Here is a 20,143-nt window from a genome sequence, read left to right as displayed (position 1 = left end):
AAAGAACATCTGTTGCTGAGAATGATTTTGTAAAACTAAACATCATATTTTTCACCTGAATAACTTCACAAAATCATAAATATTGACCTACTAATATCACCCGATCCATGTATGATCTTCAACTTTTACCATAGTCATCAATAGTTTAGATGTTCATTTTGCAGTTTGACTTTTGTACATTCGCAGTGCCTTGAATTCCTGGATCAGCAAACGTTGACAGTTCTTGACTGTTTATGACGTCATGACAACGTGTCTTTTTCAGTATTAATCTAATTTAAATACACAACACTGATTGTGTAAAGTTGACAACAGAGCTTTGGTGACTGTTGAGATCAGAGTTGTCGAAGTCTCCACTTCTTTGGGTGTGAATGAGATTACTACAAGAATCATTTATAACAACTTGGTTCACATCAGATCTCTAACCGTGTCTCTTCAGATATTTATGAATTTAATGTTGAACTTTGCTTTTTAGACATTTTGATGCAGAGCAACGTCCTGTGAACTCACAGGATATCACAGGGACATTAACATGTATGTGATAAGTATTTAGACGAGTGGCTGCATGTTATTTGTTTTTCCAGAGAGAAATTGGTTTATGTAAAGTAACCTGACCCATCGTAGTCATATCTGATTTCAAGTGAATGTTTGTGCGTTTGTATTAGAGCTCACTACCTTGTCAATGCAATTTCAAACTAACTGGAGTAACTGAGGCTTTAGTGATGTGTGCTGGTGACGTGGATTAGAGTCTTGTCTTAGTCAGCTACAAGGACGATGGTTTATATTAAAAGGCACTAACACATTGTAACTGCTTGTACTGTACATGTGTAGTTTTTGGAAACATGTGACATCAGTGTCAGTGTTAAATCTAAATTAAATACATATCCTGAAAATAAATGACTTGTTTCTTTATTTCTTACACATACAAATAATGATTCCTCCAAAGTTGGGTTTATGAATATTTATTGGAGTTTCATGAGGTAAGTCTCACTGCTGGACGATTAATGGACGTCATACAAAATTACATTGTATTTCCACAACAAGCACAGTATTGTTATTGCTGTATAATTCAGGGTTCACACACATATTGACCAATGGATTTCCATGACTTTTCAATAACTTTAAACCAAAATTCCGTGACAATTTTGTATTTAAGCTAACAATGAGAATTCCAACTTAACATTTTACAATTCCATGACTTTTCCAGGTTTCTCATGACGTTAGGAACCCTGTAAATTGCAAACGATGATTCATTATATTGGTACTTTCGATATCTATAAAAAAAAACCTGCCAATGTACAAATGTTATATTTTAAATGTTTTCCTGGCTCTCAGGTAAATGTATCTTGCGCTTGGTTGTAAATGATAAAAAAAAAAAAGATAAATACGCCATTTAATTTGTCCTCGTAGCTTAGAACCTTTCCTTTTGTTAGAAACCACATACAGTCTACTGGACGTCATTTTTCCCTCACACAAAGAAGAAAAGGGAAAAAGCTACACCATAGAAAAGTTTAACAAATTTACAACACTTAACTTGTTCTATTCCCCCTCCCCCCAAAAAAACAAGGAACATAAAGATGCTATATTCTGAGTGGCCTTAAGTTCTGTTGCTTTTGTTCTTCACTATTATTCCTATCAGGGGATTTAATCCAACTAGAGCACATCAGTATTTACCCTCATCCCACAAACCAAACTTATATTTAGTTAGCACATAATATGGTGATAGAGAAAAAAGCATTAACCGGCACTGGAATATTTTTATTTCAACAGTAGTGCTGACTGGCCTGTTAGTAAACAACAACCATGTTCATTCCCAGAGATTAGCTGAATTGATGATCTGGGAGCTGATGTCAAACTCACTCAGTCGGTCTTCGATACATTTTACCGTCTCTGTGCATCCATTCCATGATCAACACAGTACGTCTGGTTGCCAAAGAAAAAAAGATTCAAACAATAAGAGCAGCATAACTTGATGCCATTAACCACGGTAACTAGATACATGATTTTCACACCCTTGACAAACTTGTTAATCCACGTGATGGAGTGTGTTACATCCTGTTTGTGTGTCTGCGTTGGTGACAATGTGTTCAGTAAATGTCCAACAGAGAGCGCTCTACCATGCCAGTCACACATCAAGTAAGGAAAACCAAAAATGTAAAAAAAAAAACACACACTCAGTCAGGTTAAATAAAAGTTCCACTTTACAGTATGTTTTCATATACTTCTAAACACAAATGTAAAACCTACACACAGACCATCCTCTGAGGGAATGTACACAACTGGAATGGAGGTCTGTGGTTTTGTGAGGAGGGGCTGGACGGGACCGAGGCGTGTCCTACGAGGACATGCTGATCTTCTTCACCTTATTAATTTCCTGAAGGGAGAATCAAATATTTTACAATGCTCCAAACATACGTAGTTAATGCTGATCATGAAACAATATGACAAAGTTACAAAGGACATTAAATCCAAACCTTTTCTCAAATTTAGCTCTTGACAAACATCAGTGTGATAAGAACTACTTAAATGACAGAAAGATCTTTGAGACCAATTTGTAATAACTGTGCTAAAGTCTAATGTGTTCTGCAACAGTGACTCACCTCGAGAAGAGCCTGTTTTAAATGCCCGTAAGCATCCTCCAAATTGTCGTTGACAATTATCACATCAAACAAACCAGGTTCTTTACCTAAAAAGGAAGATACATTCATCATCAGTCATTATTTAAACATTTCATAGTACGTGATTAGAAACTTTATAGTTTTTCAGAGCAATCTGTGATTACTGACCTAACTCCATATCCACCTGGGCTGCGTTCAGACGCTTTTGGAGGCTCTCCTCTGACTCGGTTTTTCTGTCTCTTAAACGTTTTTCCTAAAACAATTAAAAAACACAAACAGGTATAAATGAACAAGAAGCATTCAGGAGTCCTGACCGAGCGTCTGTACAACAGAAACCCAGCGGAACAAAGCATAGTCACACCCAGGAATTCCGTTTTTGATTGAGTCAATAGATGTGACCAGACTGGTTATTGGTGAAATGCATTTCCTTGTGTTCTCACCAAGACTGCCATGGATGGGGGCTGGATGGAGATGTACATGGGATTCAGGTCCGTGCCTTTAATGTTCCTCACGCCCTGCATGTCTAAGTCCAGTATACAGATGAGGTTCTTGGCCTGGACGTCTTGCACAGCCGCTTTACTCGTCCCGTACATGTTGCCGGAAAACTCTGCGTTCTCCATGAAATCACCTTTGTCGATGCTCGCCTGCATTACCTCCCGAGTAACATAATGGTAATCTGAAGTAAGGACAAAGAAAAATAAAAAACAGCAACAAGGATGCCGAGAAGTTTAGAAATAAGGTGTCAGCAGTGTCGTGAAAGAGGAGGGCTTTTCTGTACCTTTGCCATTTGTTTCTCCAGGTCGAGGTTTTCGAGTTGTATCTGAGGAAAGATGAGACATTTGTTCATAGGCTGCGCTGGATTTGATGAATTGAGTTTATTGATTGATAATAAAAATCGTCTGGTTCAAGCTTTTAAATGTGGAATAATTATTATTATTATTTTCTACAATTGTTTGTTAACAATTTAAGGTAAACACCAACATGTACTACAAAACAATCCACAGGTGGACTTTACTGATGGACAGCTGTTGTCTGCACTTACGCGATACGCTGAAGCCAAAGACGCTGTCATATTCCTTCATGAGCTTCTTCAGCAGAGTGCTCTTCCCTGCTCCTGATGGGCCGCTGAACACCACAGGCCTGGGTCCAGCCATAGCTGAGAGAGAGGCAGAGAAAGGACGAGTGTGGATTATGGTAGAAGAGAGGTTGAGTTTGAGCATTACCACTAGAGTCCTGTGGAATGAGTCATCATAGGATCATCCGTCAGTGCACGAGTTCAAAAAGACGGTGGTTTCACAACACAAGAGCCGGTCAACAAGTTTAGACAAGCCCGTCTCTGGTGGGATGAAAACCATAAGTGATTAGCCGGCGGATCTCAAACGGAGACGGAGTAATCAGACCAAAATATCTCCCCCAGGAGCCGAGGACATCGACTGGTTAGCAAGCCGTGGGGTTGCCATGGAGATGTGGAGGAGCGATTACTCACTAATTGGAGAGCCCTCTTAGGAGGAAATGTGGGGTTGGGCCACTTGGTAACCACGGCACAAACACAACCCTGCAACAGACGTGTTCCTCCCTGACCCATACTGCATCCTTCCATCAAGCTCGGTGGAAATCTGTTCAGCTGTTTTTTTGTGCTCTCGCTTTTAAACAATCAAACGTAAAAAACAACCAGCAAACGCACAAGGGGTGAAAACTAAACCCCCCTGGCTGAGGAGCAGAAACGTAAAAAGAGAGTCTAACAGCAGAAACTCAAAAAGAGAGTCTAGCCCTTTAGGGGCCAAACAAGCAGATGAGGAGAATTTGACAAAAAAGATGCAAAATGCTGTGAGTCAAAAGCGGTGAACCACATCATCCTGACTGGTGCAATATGTGGCTGAACCACAGGGCCAACACGTCCTGTCCCAGTAGACAGATTGGTCTCTGAACTAACTACAACTCTACACTAATGCTAAACTACACACACACACACACAACCTGCATGCTGAGGTGAAAATATGAAAAGGATACTCCAGGTCCTCGAGTGAATTTGTTTCTCATTGAAACTAATGTTTCCACCTGCTCCACAAGCAGGTGTGACACCATGTCGGTGGCATTCAGGAAGAAGGAAACACAACTCTCTTTAAATCACAGCCATTCTGTCTTTAACAAGCCTACAGGCACAGCACAGGTTAATAAAAACTACATTTCTCTTAAAATGTCACCTACTTTATACTGTGACATATTCAACGCAGCTTCTTTCCCCAATTATCAATGATTTGTAAGTAAGCTACTCTAGTGAATAAAGTATAACCCTCCTTACCTTCCTGAAAACACACAGAGCTCAAACAAACAGAGCCTTCAACTGAGCCGGTTGTGACAAGTGTCGGATCATGAGCAGGACGTAGGAGGGACAGAGGGGCGGGGCCACACTCACACACCAGTACACTCTCTGGTCAACACAGTGTAAATGTATAAATAGACGCATACACGTTGCAGGCCTGTATACGTGGATAGTTTCTGTTCCAAAGACTGAGACCAGCCTCCATTTCTGTGTTTGTCACTCAGATGATTTTCTGTGATCATCTTCCCAACAGTCACTAGTCAAATTAAACCAGTTACATCTGTCATATTAAGCCACAAAAACCACCACAGAAAAGACACTGAAGCCTTTAACTTACATCCGCAGCAGGAATCAGAGGAGTTAGGTCCAAATATGAGGGATTCCATATGACATGACTGAATTACAAAAACAAAAAAAGATTATTAAGAAGCCTACTCCATCTTAAAAACACAAATGTTTTCTGTACTGGTCCCTGTGGTGTTTTAATTGAAAATAATAGAATCAGAGCCTCATGAGGGCTCTCGTCTCCGGGCAAATCAGATGCAGCGAGGTTGAGTTTGCAGGTGCAAATGACAAGAGTCATTCTCGATGGCCTCTTGAATGCTTCAAAAGCAGCCTGACTAAATAAAGGTGCAGTTCTTTTTTCAGAGGTCAATGTAGAACCCCTAATGTTTTCAGGATCCTGATTTAGAATTGAGATTTTCCTACCCCCAGCCGAAAATCCTTCTTTAGCAGATTTTCAAAGTTATCTATGCTCCTATCAAGATAGTAATTTCTATTTTAAAAACAATTTAGGCTGCGACAGATAAATACTTGTTTCCCACATCCTAAGACAAGTCCAGAAATACAAATTTTACAATTATTTTGGGAAGCATCAAAGGTTTGGAGCAAACTCCCACCACACATCAGACAACCTAATTCTGTTGATAGTATTAAGAAACAACTCAAGACATATTTCTATGACCTTTCTTTTAATTAATTGATGCCTTTTTTTAACACCAGTCTTTTTTTTTCTTCTCCTTTTTATACCATTTACTAGTTTTATGATTTTATTTATTTTGAGTCTTTGTTTTATTGCTTCAGCGTGAAGGTCGCTTCTTGTTTGTCATGAAAAGCTGGTTAATAAGGTCGACTTCCTGTATTAACGGTCCTGAAAAACCACAGAGTTTTATGTCTTCCTCAAGGAAGGAATCATCCTAACTACTAATTAACCAGATCTAATTTGCATTTCTTCCTGACACTCACTTGTACAAGAAGCAGCCTCTTGTACTTAGATCAGAGCTGCGTGACAGGAAATGAGAGACGTGAGTTGATCATCCGTATTGGGAGCAGCACTGTGCTCGTGCACTCATGTGACTTCGATTTGCTTTGAGCAAAGCTTGAGTCAAATGAAATCTCTTTGACAGGAGTTTTTTTTTTAAAGTTCCAGGTGTCATACTATTGCCTTCATCAAATGTATTTGATGTCCTATCCTTACATGTCCTCTTACGCTAGTATATTAATACATTTGACAACATGATGCTACATCGGGCTCTGGCAAATTGTGTTTAGACTCTCACACAATTCTTAAAGATAATTCTGTAATGAAAATATGTACAATAAACAGTGTGTAATGTGAGTGGTGGTGTTCATGTGGGCACTGGTTGAACCAGTTCTCTTCCGTATTCGGTCCAAAGCTGTGAGCTCCTCATTGGACCTCATTGAACTGCTAAAAGTCCCACTTTCCATTCATCATTATAATGTGAGTGTCTACAGCCTGGAATCAGACTTCTCATCTAACTCAGGCATATATCAATGTGCACTTTGACTCACTGGTAGGAGCAATACAATGATATGAATATGAAACTAAAGAAGAAGAAAATGTGGGAAGGATTTTTTCCACCGCTGAATTTAAAATAGTTAGGAAACTACTCAGCTCCCTGCTAAAGACAAAGACTTCCTTTCTTTTCTGTTTTAATGCGTGCTTAATGTTATTTCCTTTTCTCTTAAAATGTAATTTTAACTCGTTCTTGTGTTACTTAAAATCTGTCCCTTTAACTGAATTACATTTGTACATGTTTTTATTTGAATCTATACTTACTATACTGTATGTAAAGCACTTTCAGCTGCATTTCTAGTATGAAAGGTGCAACACAAATTAAGTATATTATTAATAGTGTCATTATTCAGCATGCTGGTGAATAAACTACACAGCCTCCGCTCAACTTAGCTCAGTACAAACCACAACATCCTTCAGAGGCGAAACAGGAACCAGCCCGAGGGAGATGAATGGCTGTTCCTTCGCTACTGTTGCAACTCGGACACGTTTCACCGACACACAGACGAACAGGCTCCTTCTTACCTGACAGCAACCTGGAGAAAAACCGCATGTACATCGGGAGTCGCGTTCCTTTGCGGTTTGAGGATGTTTCTCTTCCTCCTCCGCTGAAGAAGCCTTTGATGAAGCTGGCCCGCCTACGTCATCACTGCGGGCCACAACAGCGACGCGCGACGAAGTCAACGTGCGACAAGGCTAAGAAAGTTTTGCTACCGTTACTTTGAAGGAAAGCGCGACGTACTACCGCAGGTATTTGAGAATTATGAGTGAATTTTGTGTTAGCTGCATTTCCCTTGAGCGGTGAGACGGTGTGTGTGCATGTTGAGGCACTGTTAGCTGTGTAGCTTTGTTTAAGGGCCGCTACATAGCCTAGCTTGAGTGACACGTTGCTACTCTAGTGTCCATATTGTTCCCTGAAGACGCTTTAAAAACAAAGGGAACTTATTTGCAGTGTTTTTCCCCAGTGTGTTCACCACCACCACTACCGGGAAACACGTCCCGATCCCTGGGGAACGTCACCGGTCAACTCCCCGGATGAGAGGAGGCTGACGGCCTAGCTCGTGTGCTAACGTGGCTGCTAACACAAAAAAAGTTAGCTCGTTGACCGACGTCCCGGTGCTCATCGTCGAAAAGTGACCGAATCAGGATGTTTGGAGCGTCGAGGTCCGGAGGGTCCCGAGGGGGACAGGACAACTTCAACTGGGACGACGTGAAAGTCGATAAGCACAGGGAGAACTACCTGGGTAAGCTAACCAGACACCATGCTAACAGCTGCATGCTAACTCACACACACAGCTGGAGTCACACGAAACTACACGCGAAGACCGATACACCAACTTTGCCATCTCAAGAGTAGTACATATATTGTATTAATACAGTTGTGGGATGTTTTAATGTTGGCTAGACGTGTTTCACTTTTGTTTTTACACCCACATTAAAATCCACCTATCTGCTCAACGTGTAGCTTTCCGTTACCTTTGATTATAGAGTCCCTCATTCCACAGTTTCTCAGCTGGTCCAGTCGCTCGGGTTTCCTCCTCCTTTCACTTAGCAGGTCCGAGCTTTCATGGCTCTGTGTCCCCCTTTCCGTCCCTCCCTCCCTGTCTGTCTCTCCCTGTCTCCCCCTGCCTGTCTCTCCCTGAACACACGCAGCCTCTCAGTTTTGGTGGCCTGCACCGCTGGCAACATGTGATCTCCCCACTGCTGTGATATGAGTCACACAACAGGATAACCTGACAACATTAGTTCAAGTTAAACTTAAAAATTCCTCCTGCCGAGAAATATTGACATTTATAAAAGCTGCATGTTTATAACATGAGAGAGAGAGAGAGAGAATCCCTTGGGAGTCAATCAAAGCTTGAATCACAACATTTAAGACATCAAATGACTCTTTCCTAGCTAAACAAACTAAGAGAACATAACTGTTACATTCTAGCAAAGCCCTCAAACAACGCGCGATTATTCAAAAGCTATAAATCCTATATGTGAAATAAAATCAACGCGAGAATCCCAAGACTTTGCCGAACCTACAGATATATTGAGTGACTGGTTAAAATGAAAAAAATTAAACTTAGAACCAGTTGCACAATACAGTAGAAATAAGGTGTATAAAAAATATATCTCTCAACCGCTGTTATTTCTTCTTTCCAGGAAACTCTTTGATGGCCCCAGTAGGACGATGGCAAAAAGGCAAAGACCTGTCGTGGTATTCAAAAGACAAAAAAAGCGGCGAACCTTTGTCCAAACAGGAAGAAATTGCTGCGGTCAAGGCTGCAGAGCATGAGGCACTGATGGCCGCCCTGTATGTATAACTTCCTGTCGTAGAAATGCATCGGAAATACAGGCATCAACCCCGAATATAATCTACTTATGTTTTCTGTTTTTCAATGTAGAGGGCACAAGAATATAAAGAGACAACCAACTGGCCTGACCAAAGAGGTATGTGACCCTTCTCAGTTTTGAATTCAGCAAAAAAGCCGTTTTTAAAAGACTTAACCTGCATTAACATGTTAAATAATCTTAAATTTGATCTTCTTCACACCAGGATCTTGTAGATGTTTGCAGGAGGGAAGAGGTCGACGGTGAGGAGAGGGATGTAGACCGTGTGTTAGGCTTGGGAAGCGCCAGGTAAGTGGCTTTTCTTGTTTTCTTAATACAAAATGGTTTGCTTATTTTTTCTAAAAACATGCTTATTTTCATGCAATGTGACTACAGAGTGTTTTTATTCAATCTACAGCGTAGGGGCAAGGAAAATGCAGTTTTCCGATAAAGAAAAGGAGGCTGTTAAAATGGGCTTAGCTGTCTTTACGGTAAGTTTTTTTTTTTTTATCCACTTCCTTTTCAAATGTCACTAAACAAGGGATAGTTCAGATCTTTGACATATTGATCATCTTTGTAATGTGAAAAGCAGTTTGATTAATTAATAGTGGTAGTTAAGAAAAGTTTGTTAAATTTGCACCCTGATGACAAAAGAAACCCTGTCTTTACAGCACCACAAGACCGAGGGTCGTCTAGAATCTACAACAACAAAAACCTCTGAGATTGTAGAAAAAGAAGAACGGTATGAACGTTTAATATTCGTTCTATATCAACTATATTCCACATTTACTTCAACAATAATAACTTTTTGCTCTTTTCGTTTGTCTGTAGTCATGAGACCAAAAAGAAAAAGAAGGAGAAAAAGAGCAAGAAGGAGAAAAAGAGCAAGAAGGAAAAGAAGAAGAAGAGGCAAAGAAGAGACTCGTCGTCCTCGGAGTCCGATGATGATGAAAGAAAGAGGTTTGTTCATTAGCCTCAGAATGGACTAAATATCAGGATTAACATAAACCAATGTTTAAAAGAACAGATGCATTTGGTTTAGAAACAAGAGGTTTTAGTTATTATTCACCTCCTGTGAAGTGGCCTCATAAATGGAAACTTTCCTCTGTCGGCACTAGAGGGCACCGAGGCGCTGTCTACACACAGCAACCTCAAGAATGACCTTTTAACATTTCAGAAGCATGTGTCCGTAGATAATAGATATAATTGATGGAGCACAGATGTTAGATGTATCTCAGGATAATGGATACATTGTGTAAATCAGTTGTGTTACATTCATTTAATGTAAGTTGTCTGCTTTAATAAATTGCGCCAGTAAGAGAAGATTCACAATATAGATAAACCATGATAGTGATTTGCAGAGTTCATGATGAATGTTGTTTCTTGGAGAAATGTGTCAACACAGTAGTCTGTTATTTTCAGCCTCAGCCGTCTTGTGTTTTCTGTTGACGGCACTGTAAAGCTGATCCGGCAGTTACTTCTCTCTCGGCCTCACAGCATCTTTGATCCCCACCACGGCGACAGCCATTGATTGTTTGTTTCCTTTTACTCTTCAGGCACAGAAAGGACCACCATCATCATAATCCATCATACCACAGTCAGAGTGGAGCCAGACCCCATGACAGCCATTCAAGGGGGGGAGCAAAAGCCGAGCGAGAGCCCTCCTACCCCGATCATCGACAGCGGCGGCATGACACAGACTCCTCCGACGGGGGGTCTCCTGTCCCCCGTAACCCTGCCAGCCACAAGATGGCCCCTGCTGGTGCAACACAAAGCCACAGGCGGCGCCACGACACAGACTCGGACAACTAATGTCCCTCCCCCCCAATTCAAAGACGCATAATGCGGACAGAGCCCTCTACAGCAGCTCGACTGCCCCTGAAGACCTCATTTACCCTGGACAACCGAACAGACTGGGGATGGAGACAGGTTGACGTGTCAGACAAACAGGCGTGGGCCGTATGTTTTATCTTTTCCCCCAGTGAGTTGTTCAGTTGTTCATAGGACACTGGTGGGTTGTTTTTAACACATTGTATGTGATTATACAACCAATACTTTCTATTCCTATTTTTTATTTCATTAGATAAGATACTCTGCAGGATAAATAGTTCAATGGAATTTAACTTTATTCTTATATCTTGCCCTGGTAGCTGTTATTATCAAGAAATCTTAGAAATGTGCGTTTTAACCAGAACATCGTTACTGGAGGAACATTTATTGTGTGGAAACTTCTCGCCTGGTCCATTAAAGGATTTCAAATACAGGTGTAACAGAGCGGATATAGCTGGTAACTTCTCACAAAAGTAGAGCTAAAATGGTTTAATGCTACAGAAAGTTGTGTAAACAGCAAAATCTATCAATAAACATATATATGATGAAAAATCAATTGCATGTTTGTTTGAGTTGTTTTTGTTGAACATATTCTCTGATGCCTTTTAGTCCTCGGACGTCTCCTCCATCCCACTGTGCCTCTTGCTTTACTCAGCAGCTCTGCTCCTTTTCTCTCTCTCAGTCATGCCAGCGCTCCTTAATCCCTCACCAGTCCAGGTTGAGCTCCCTGACTGGTGCGACACCATTGGAATGCTCTCCACTGGTCATAATAGAGTGTAGTGTTTGCATTTGTCTTGAATTGGTCTGAAAGAGGGTATTCTGCTGGCGGGCACCTGGGGGGGTGCACTAAAAAAAAGAGCAAGGCATTCATAAAGAAGAGTGCAAAAAACCAGGCTGGTCCTTTTATATGGCCGAGTACCATTAGAGCGCCACACACAAACCAAGCTGATGGAGCAGCAGGAGAGGAGGCAGGACAAAGCCTCCCTGTGAGGGTTCCGAGGCTCCGGCTCCCTCTCCTTCCACCACCACCACACTCTCCTGCCATGTTTTATAGGCTTGGCTGCATTAACCACGGCAGCCTAATCAACCTGCAAGAATGCTGTCCCAGATTGCCACCCCTGCACAATGTGAACCAGGGTGTGCTCTCCACATTACTGCTTGAACCCAAACATTGGGTGGTTTCCATCATGTTGTGTCTCCACATTTCTTCCTGGGTCAAAGGGTGACACCACCCCCCCCCCCTCTCTGCCCCCAACAGTTCATCCATTGACACCAAATACTAGTGCTGTTGTTAGATCACAGCATTATTTCTTGAAGTGTATCACTGCACTATTCGGCATACAATGGTAATTTCATATTGATTCCTTTTTCAAGTGGGACGTTTTTAAAGACTTTTGTCCGATAATCTTAAACTCAATTTGTATCTTATAAAAAGTTACACATACCTTTGAGAAGCTTATGTACTTCGTAAAAATGTTGACGGATGAATCCACCATTGTTTGTCTTGATCGATTACCTGGTTTATCAATTCAGTTTGTTTAATATAACTATTATAAGTCTTGCAGTTGTTATGTAAATGATAGACAATAATGCCAAGAAGGAGAAGAGTCGACATCCAGCTTAATATTCAGTAGTTTTATTGCATAGATTGAAACACTGGAGATCGGCTTTAAACACATTTTCTCCTTAACTTTACTTTCAGGTTAAATTACTCAGTGCTTTTTTCCCCCCGCACAAAACAAACGTTATACATAAAAAACCCGACAATAAAAAAAGATAGTTTTCCAACATTGAGGCAATTATAAAAAAACAAAACAATGTTTAATGCAACCCAGAGTAGTAAACACCAATACTTTATAACAAAAACCGAACCTATAAGTGTCTCGGATAAGACGACAAATGTACAACCTCCTGTTTTCCACAGGAACAATATGCTGCAACGATGGAAAACAGTAAAAATTTAGTAAAAGCTGATTTTATTTTGCCATCACAACTTCCAGGATGTGATGACTGAAAAGGCAAAGACCTCCTGGAGCCATTAGCAAAGTCACTCATAATATTGTAGTGTGCAGCTCCTCTATTTACAATTAGGTCAGTATAGGACTCTGGAGAGAAGTACTCGTAGTGGGGTAATACTTCCTGTGCAGTCTCATGGTTAAAACACCCTATAAATATAAAAACCCTCACACCACATCATGCAGGTTTGCTGACGCGTATATTGCAAAGGCAGCTTATGATCGACCTGAGACTCAGAATAACAAAAACCCAACAGGGACACAACAAACTGTCCTTATAACCACAAAGCAGGTAGAAATTAGATCATTGCAGTGTAGCCTAATAAAAACCAAGGCACTGTAAAACAAAGGCCAGTTAATAAATGTTCACAGACGAGGAGTTCTCCATCTTGGAGTGATGTCAGTTAAGAGTGCTGATATTAAACCAGTGTTGACTAAACGGAAATCTGAACAGCTGGTACATGTAGTCCCTGGTTCAAGTAAGTATAAAGCTGCAAGTAGTGCATCAGTGTTTATGTTTTTTTTATATAAAGTGAAAAGTCCCTCATTGATCATGCTCTGCAGTAGCCAATATAAAAAGTAGACAGATTGCATTGAGGTACTGGGGCCAACATGTGCAGTTAATCTCTTGTTTCCTGGTTTCCCTAGTCTTACTCAAAGCACACGCGACGGCCCGACAGCTAGAAAGAGAATAACCACAGCAGTTTAAGATAAGCTGACCCCCCCCCAAAAAAGGCAGCTCAGTTTTGCACCATCTTAAGAGTAGAGCACAAAGTTACGGATAGATTTGGGTGCATCATTTTTGGAGGACTGTGATCATGAATTGTTCTTGAGCTGACTCGACAACCACTCCAGTCCCTCGTAGAGACCGTCTCCGGTGGTGGCACAGGTTGCCTGGATGTACCAGCGTCTGTTTCTGAGGGAGTGAAGATTCATCTTGTCTGTGAGTTCTGCAGCATTCATAGCATTCGGAAGGTCCTAAAAAGTGAGAAAAACATTAAGAACATACCCCATACTACAACAGGCCATGATATAATAACTGTATATAAAGATGGGTGACAGATCTCCGCAGTAGTTAGTGATTTGGAGCCAGTGTCTTGTCGGGATGTAGAGCCGTGGTAATGAAGTCCCATCAATAGACAAGCTCGACCGATTCCAAGTAAGTCTCAAATGTCAATCACGTCACCTTATATTTATAGCATCAAATAACGTATTCAGACCAAAGTTGGCTGTAAAAATTAACATCTGAACATACTTCTCCTCAGTCACCAAAGTCCTGCTCATTGTGGGAACTGTTGGGTTCCTCTATAATGTTTAAGGTTTTGAACTTCTATTTTAAGTGCCTTCTGATAATTTATTTTATGATTTGGAGCTATTCAAATTATATTGAATTGAATCAGTGTGATACGAACTACCAAAAATGACATGAACCCTCTTTGAGAAAAATAAAGACTTTAAATACAAAATAAGTGTATTTTCTGTTGGCGTGTGCCACATCCACTAACATGGAGAAGCTGGTGTTTATGATCAATACTGCAGCCAGTCACCAGGTGGTAATTGAGTGGCTTTGGAGTCCATCTTCAACACAGCTGTTTATATAAGAAATGATTTAGAATTATTTACTTGTTTGTTTGCAAAGACTAAGACCACAGCATCACGCAGGTCTTCCTCTCCCAGCATTCGTAGGAGCTCCTCCCGAGCCTCCGCACATCGCTCTCTGTCATTGCTGTCCACAACGAAGATGAGGCCTTTAACACAAGCAAATGAGAACAAATAAGTTTGTGTATATTACCACAATAATTCATTTCCACAGATAAATCAAAAATAAGTGATTGATTTAAAGGAAACGAACGTCAAACGTTGAGTCTTTGATGCAACTAAACGTACCCTGTGTGTTCTGGAAGTAATGACGCCACAGCGGTCGAATTTTGTCTTGACCACCAACATCCCACACGGTGAAATTGATGTTCTTGTACTCCACTGTCTCTACATTAAAACCTGAGGGGAAAATAATTCAGATTATGTTAAATAGAAACTCAAAGTTTTCATTTCACAGTGATACAGTCAAATATAAATGTTTGTGTCATGTAGAACAAGCAAAAGTCCTAGGTCAAGGCAAGTCGTCATTATCTAACAATCTTTGACTTGCCTATCGTGGGGATGGTCGTCACGATCTCTCCAAGTTTGAGCTTGTACAGAATTGTGGTCTTTCCAGCAGCATCCAGACCCACCATGAGGATCCTCATCTCCTTGTGCCCAAACTTAAATAGCTTCATAAATAAATTCCCCATGGTTGCTGGTGATGGGAGGTGACTTTGGTAAAAGCCTGCGGAGAAAAAAGAGATCAATTGATGAAATGGGGAGACGCGATGGGAGAGATGTTAAAAGTCAGAATGATTAATCAGTTATCAACTTTTCTATAACTGATTAATTGTTGGGAGTTATTTTTAAAGCTAAAATGCCAAACAACTTGCTACAGCTTCTCAATGGTGAGGATTTGCTTCTCATTTTTGGTTTGTGTGACACTAAACTGAATATATATTGTTTTTTTTAGGGTCAACTTTGGGCTTTATGAAACCCTGATGGGCAATTTCTGACAGATTAATGATAAATGAAGTTCCAGCCGTTAACTGCAACCGCACACTGCATTAATGTTTCACACGCTGAAATATGACCACAAACAAATTGCCTCATAAATAAACTCAGGTTTCTCCATCCAACAAATAAAATGTGCCAACAACGACACACCTCCCACTACAGCTGATGACTTTAATAACCAGCCATCATCATCTTGTCCTATTATAGCCTCAGCTTATGCCTCTGCTCCTGTATTTAAAGTTAATTTGAGTCAAATACCTAAGTTTCTGTTTTTCCTGAAAATATATACCCAGCTGTCTTTACCCATCTGAATCCTAAAAGATGAAAAATTAGACCCCAGGTTTAAGACTCTTCTTAAAGCTGGATGCTGATTATACTACGTTCATATGAGCCTTGTGATTGAGAGTATCTATGTGATTGAGACAGTGGTTTAACTACAGCTGGTCATGTGAAGCTCAACATACTGACAATATAGCATATTCATAACATTTGTGTTTTATCCCCTTAAGATATGGGATCTGCTGATGTGAGGCATCCATGCTTGTCTGAATCAAATCTCCCAGTAGACTTGAACATTATTTATAAACCTGGTTATAACTGTAACTCTGATCTGTTCTGAAAGGTCAAACTGGGACGAGCATCTTATAAACAATATAATTTCACAGTAGAAAACGATATAATGATCAAATATATCTTGCTTGAGTCCATTGTGACCGACTCAGGGGTAAACATTGTACACTATTAGCTGTTGTCCTGTGTCAACAAGTAAAATAACAGTTTGCTCAGCACAAGTTAAACTTTCTGAGGTGCGATGCTAAAAGTAAACAAACGACGTTAGCTCGCTAGCTTCCGAAAGTTCTCTGACAAGTTCAGATTCTTGACGGTTGTTGTGAAACTACTTTCCGGTTGTTATTAAAGTCAAAATAAAACACTACACACTAGTGACACGAGTTAAAAAGTGAGATCATATAAAAACAAAGTCAGATTCAGGTGAACTGACGTAATCTGGCTGCGTCGCACTTTCTCCTCTCAGGTTTCTTCGCTGCTGTTTAACACAACTTTTCACCCGCTGACGAGGCGGTTTGTTCCTGTTCGTGTTAAACAAAGTGACTTCATTAAAGTTTCCTCTTCTTCACTCACACAGTTGATGTGTTCGCTTCCGTCTTCAAGGCGTTTTCCTTCCTCAGCGAAATGGCGACAGCTTGACACGTCCGCTTCTTCTTCTTCTTCCTCCTCCCTTTGCTTCTTCTTCTTCTACTGGGTTTCCGGCAGACTTGGAGGCCTGGCTGCACTCTGCTGCCCCCCTCGCATTGGGACTGAACTGCAGCTCCAAGTGAGTTGGTTCCTCTCATCATGTTGGGAGATGTCGCTCCCTGTGGCTAAGTGAGGAACTACAGGCCCTATTGAAGCTTTAATCATTAAACATAGCATAATTGGTAAATTAGTCCGTTTTGACAGCGGCTTCAGATTAAATACATTGAGTATGACGGACTGTAGTGTAGTTGTAAAGGACATTTATTGTGTTTATTAATGTATTTGTCAATAATAATAATTTCTTTATTTGTACAGCACTTATCTAAACAAGGTTGCAATGTGCTTCACGAGGAAATCCATGTCAAAAAGATGAATGAACTAAAATAAAATATATTTAATTCGGTTGAAATATAATGAGCAAGTCATGTGAAGAGAGAGACCAGGAGGTGATAGCATTCACAGCTTGTGTAAGAACAGTTCATAAATGTCTAATAACAAAGTTTAACTCAATTATAGCCATATTCAATAATATATGATGACAAAATAAAGAAAAAGGTGATTTGTTGTAAAAACACGCAGCATGATTTTATTAATACAAAAGGGGCGGCAAACCAAATATATCAAACTCCTTATTTTTTTGGTGAAGATTAAACTTTTCACACAACTTGACAAAATTATAAGACCTCTAATAAAAAATTTAATTAAGATATGGGTTGTGAGAAATTACATGCATCTGGTCTAACGTGGCTCTTTTTATCAGCTCGGTAACCCCAGGTGATACTTGAGAAGAGGACGTTTTCTTTTACATGCAAGCCAAAGCTTTACTGTACCAAATCTATTGCTATATTTCTTTTCAAACTCACCCAGTTTCCACTTATTTTAGACGTACTACCAGGTCATTGAGAAAAAAGCCTGACTGCGTTGTTGGGCCAGTTAAATTTTAACCAGGGTCAAACTATGCCTGCCACCCCCAGTGAGGTGGCAGCAGGAAGGAAGAGGGCAGGGGAGAACAGCTGGAGGGGAGCGGGCTGGATGCTTGGTGATGGACCACACACCGAAGGCTCATAACGCCGTCTCACTCTGCTGCCATATTTGGGTTTTTTAATGCCTGAGAGATCTTATTCCTACTGAAACGTGTTGTTTGTGTTTTTAAGTGGTTTAGCTCCATTGAGTCATTATTTAAAGTGATGTCTCTCTATTTAGTTACTTACATTTTCATTAAGTAACTGTTCAGTCTATCTTTCAAAACCTGTTTTACTGTCACAGAATAACTAGACTGTAAAAAACTAAGTGATAGAAAATATTATCTACGGTGTTTCTGTCTCCTGCTGTTTTTAACCCAGACCCTTCGTTCAAACTATTCAGGAAACAAATCTTAAAGGATGTTAACTAGAATGTCTTCTACATATTATTTCAAAATATGAAGCTATGACATATAATATCTTCTGCAGCCAGTGGTTTGATGAAACATTCAAAAGACAAATTCAAATTTAAAATAAAAAAAACTTTAAGATGAGGGTTAATCTGAGGACAATACTGTTTATCTTCATTCTAGCACAGTTTGAATTTTGGAAAACACATGTGTTATAATAGCTGACTTTTGTGATCAGAGCCCCTACACGTGTTATTTCTCTCTTTCAAAGAATGGAGACTAAAACATACAACCTGTTTTTACCCTTGGTTAGTAGAGTTTAGTAAATGAGAAGTTCAGGTCCAAGTCTGTGCAGCACCAATAACTTTAGAAAGTGACATTTGCATAACAAAGCATTTCATTCACCCCAGTGTAAGTCTCAAAATCTGAAGCACATATATTTTCTATCTATCAAGAGCTTAAATGCTGCACTTTTCTGTTAATCCCACATGAAAAACACAACTCAGCCAAAAAAATATTTACATTTTACTTTAACATGTAGTACAATACAACAACAAACATTTTTTTTAAATTGCTCAACTACCAAAATCCCCCAACCCCCATCCTCCTTTTTGCACAGTCAGAGCACAGGTGCAGGTGTAGAGGTGTGACAGCACAGATCAGGCTAACACAAGCAATGCAACCTGCCCAAATGATATTTTATCACCTCTATGTCCTCTGATGCACTCCTGAACCAATTCATATATCTGGACTCTGAGATAATCCCCTGATGGAAAATTAGACCTGCAGGCTGAGAGCAGCAGCGCCTGTGAACCCCTGTAGAGGAATATTTAGAATTCAAAAGAGACACATTAGGGAGAAATAGTGCTAGAGACTCTCACCATTTAAGAATCTAATACCTGACATTACTGAGGTCATGAAGGTTTTAACTAAACAAAAACAAAAAATCCGGCTTTATTGAGTTGACATTAATACAATATGTATTTGCAACATACCATGCAGTGGGTCGAAGGTACAGTTAAGATCCTGGAGTCTGAATCCACCTGTCCATTCTTCACGGCCAAACAAAGCAGTAACATCCAACTGAAGATCTCTTCTGCTTCCTCCTTTTCCTCCTCATATCTCACTACATACTGACAGTTGTGATGTGTGGACAGAGGACTAGAAATAGGACAGTAGGGGGTGTTTATATCACACACACACACACACACACTCAAACACACACACTTGTTTACACTCTACAACTTTCTCCCTCACGTGCACAAACATGCGCGTGCACAGACACATGTGTGCACCCTCTCTCTTTCGCTCTCTCTCTCTCTCCCCTCATTTCTTTTTTTTCTCTAAGATCTCCCATCCCCAAACGACCACCTGGAGGCCATGGCCTCAGAGGCGGCAGCAGCAGCAGCACCCGGCTGATTATAAAGTAAGTTATCTCTCTCTGCAGATATATATGCTTTTGGTACATTTCTGCCCAATGTACACACACCGGTGAGGGGTTTTCCAAGTCTCCGTGTCCGTCTCGCCAGAAATGAAGTAAATTTACGGCTGGTGAGGCAGAGTGAGGCTTGTCTGCAGTTTGTGAATGGACGAAAGCTGCCAAGGGGCCAAACAGGCTTTGCAGTGGAATAGGGTAAGGATCTCAGTAGGGGCCTTACTCCCCTCTGAGACAAGGCCTAGCAAGGATAAAAACGCTCAGTAAGGGGCTTGGGAATGCTGATCTGGTGTGTGTGTGTGTGTGTGTGTGTGTGTGTGTGTGTGTGTGTGTGTGTGTGTGTGTGTGTGCGTGCCTGTGTGTGTGTACCCACAAGTGTGTATGCGTAAGAGAAAGTGTTATCTGCAGTTTCATGAGCCTTCCCATTCTGTTCAAGAGCGTATTTTTTGGAGTTTGTGCACTTCAAAAGTTATAATAATCATAATAATAGACGCTCATTATGAAATGTGCCTTAGGCAAGCAGTAGACTGCTGTGTGAGTCGTACAAAGGAGCCGGTCTGGTCTAA

The 20,143-nt window shown here is 40.6% G+C and overlaps 3 protein-coding genes across 4 annotated transcripts; 1 reads left to right on the top strand and 2 right to left on the bottom strand.

The window, feature by feature from the left end:
* Positions 1-943: 943 nt before the first annotated feature.
* On the bottom strand, positions 944-7,608 carry guk1a (guanylate kinase 1a). The gene is made up of 7 exons (XM_061084470.1): positions 7,280-7,608; positions 3,658-3,771; positions 3,394-3,435; positions 3,056-3,291; positions 2,784-2,868; positions 2,598-2,683; positions 944-2,371 (listed from the first exon to the last, which is right to left on the bottom strand). The coding sequence occupies exons 1-7, from the start codon at positions 7,311-7,313 to the stop codon at positions 2,333-2,335; spliced, it is 636 nt and encodes a 211-aa protein (XP_060940453.1). The 5' UTR covers positions 7,314-7,608; the 3' UTR covers positions 944-2,332.
* Positions 7,420-11,459, top strand: c13h1orf35 (chromosome 13 C1orf35 homolog). 2 transcript variants are annotated; one of them, XM_061084468.1, is made up of 9 exons: positions 7,420-7,504; positions 7,720-7,998; positions 8,906-9,056; positions 9,148-9,193; positions 9,300-9,382; positions 9,492-9,564; positions 9,745-9,815; positions 9,905-10,033; positions 10,630-11,459. In XM_061084468.1, exons 2-9 carry the CDS (start codon positions 7,902-7,904, stop codon positions 10,883-10,885), a joined length of 906 nt encoding a protein of 301 aa, XP_060940451.1. In that variant the 5' UTR covers positions 7,420-7,504; positions 7,720-7,901; the 3' UTR covers positions 10,886-11,459. The 2 variants fall into 2 exon arrangements, with proteins under 2 accessions (XP_060940451.1, XP_060940452.1); XM_061084469.1 differs by having other exon boundaries at positions 7,707-7,998.
* Positions 11,460-12,523: 1,064 nt separating this feature from the next.
* Positions 12,524-16,754, bottom strand: arf1 (ADP-ribosylation factor 1). Its single transcript, XM_061084410.1, has 5 exons — positions 16,659-16,754; positions 15,068-15,244; positions 14,806-14,916; positions 14,542-14,666; positions 12,524-13,896 (listed from the first exon to the last, which is right to left on the bottom strand). The coding sequence occupies exons 2-5, from the start codon at positions 15,207-15,209 to the stop codon at positions 13,735-13,737; spliced, it is 540 nt and encodes a 179-aa protein (XP_060940393.1). The 5' UTR covers positions 15,210-15,244; positions 16,659-16,754; the 3' UTR covers positions 12,524-13,734.
* Positions 16,755-20,143: the final 3,389 nt, after the last annotated feature.

Source organism: Limanda limanda, chromosome 13, assembly GCF_963576545.1.
Source record: "Limanda limanda chromosome 13, fLimLim1.1, whole genome shotgun sequence".
In the NCBI taxonomy this organism is placed as follows: domain Eukaryota; kingdom Metazoa; phylum Chordata; class Actinopteri; order Pleuronectiformes; family Pleuronectidae; genus Limanda; species Limanda limanda.
The sequence above is the reverse complement of the archived record's forward strand: the minus strand, read 5'-3'. Positions and strand labels throughout refer to the sequence as shown.

Bases quoted from the DNA above. Each gene is read 5' to 3' on its own strand.
- guk1a (XM_061084470.1), bottom strand. From the start codon at position 7,313: ATGTACATGCGGTTTTTCTCCAGGTTGCTGTCAG. The intron at 3,772-7,279 runs GTAAGAAGGAGC...CCTCTCTCTCAG, and splicing joins TTTCTCCAGGTTGCTGTCAG to CTATGGCTGGACCCAGGCCT. The intron at 2,869-3,055 runs GTGAGAACACAA...TAATTGTTTTAG, and splicing joins CCCCATCCATGGCAGTCTTG to GAAAAACGTTTAAGAGACAG.
- arf1 (XM_061084410.1), bottom strand. From the start codon at position 15,209: ATGGGGAATTTATTTATGAAGCTATTTAAGTTTGGGCACAAGGAGATG. The intron at 14,917-15,067 runs GCAAGTCAAAGA...TTTTCCCCTCAG, and splicing joins GACGACCATCCCCACGATAG to GTTTTAATGTAGAGACAGTG. The intron at 14,667-14,805 runs GTACGTTTAGTT...CTTGTGTTAAAG, and splicing joins TTACTTCCAGAACACACAGG to GCCTCATCTTCGTTGTGGAC.
- c13h1orf35 (XM_061084468.1), top strand. From the start codon at position 7,902: ATGTTTGGAGCGTCGAGGTCCGGAGGGTCCCGAGGGGGACAGGACAAC. The intron at 7,999-8,905 runs GTAAGCTAACCA...TCTTCTTTCCAG, and splicing joins GCACAGGGAGAACTACCTGG to GAAACTCTTTGATGGCCCCA. The intron at 9,383-9,491 runs GTAAGTGGCTTT...TTCAATCTACAG, and splicing joins TTAGGCTTGGGAAGCGCCAG to CGTAGGGGCAAGGAAAATGC.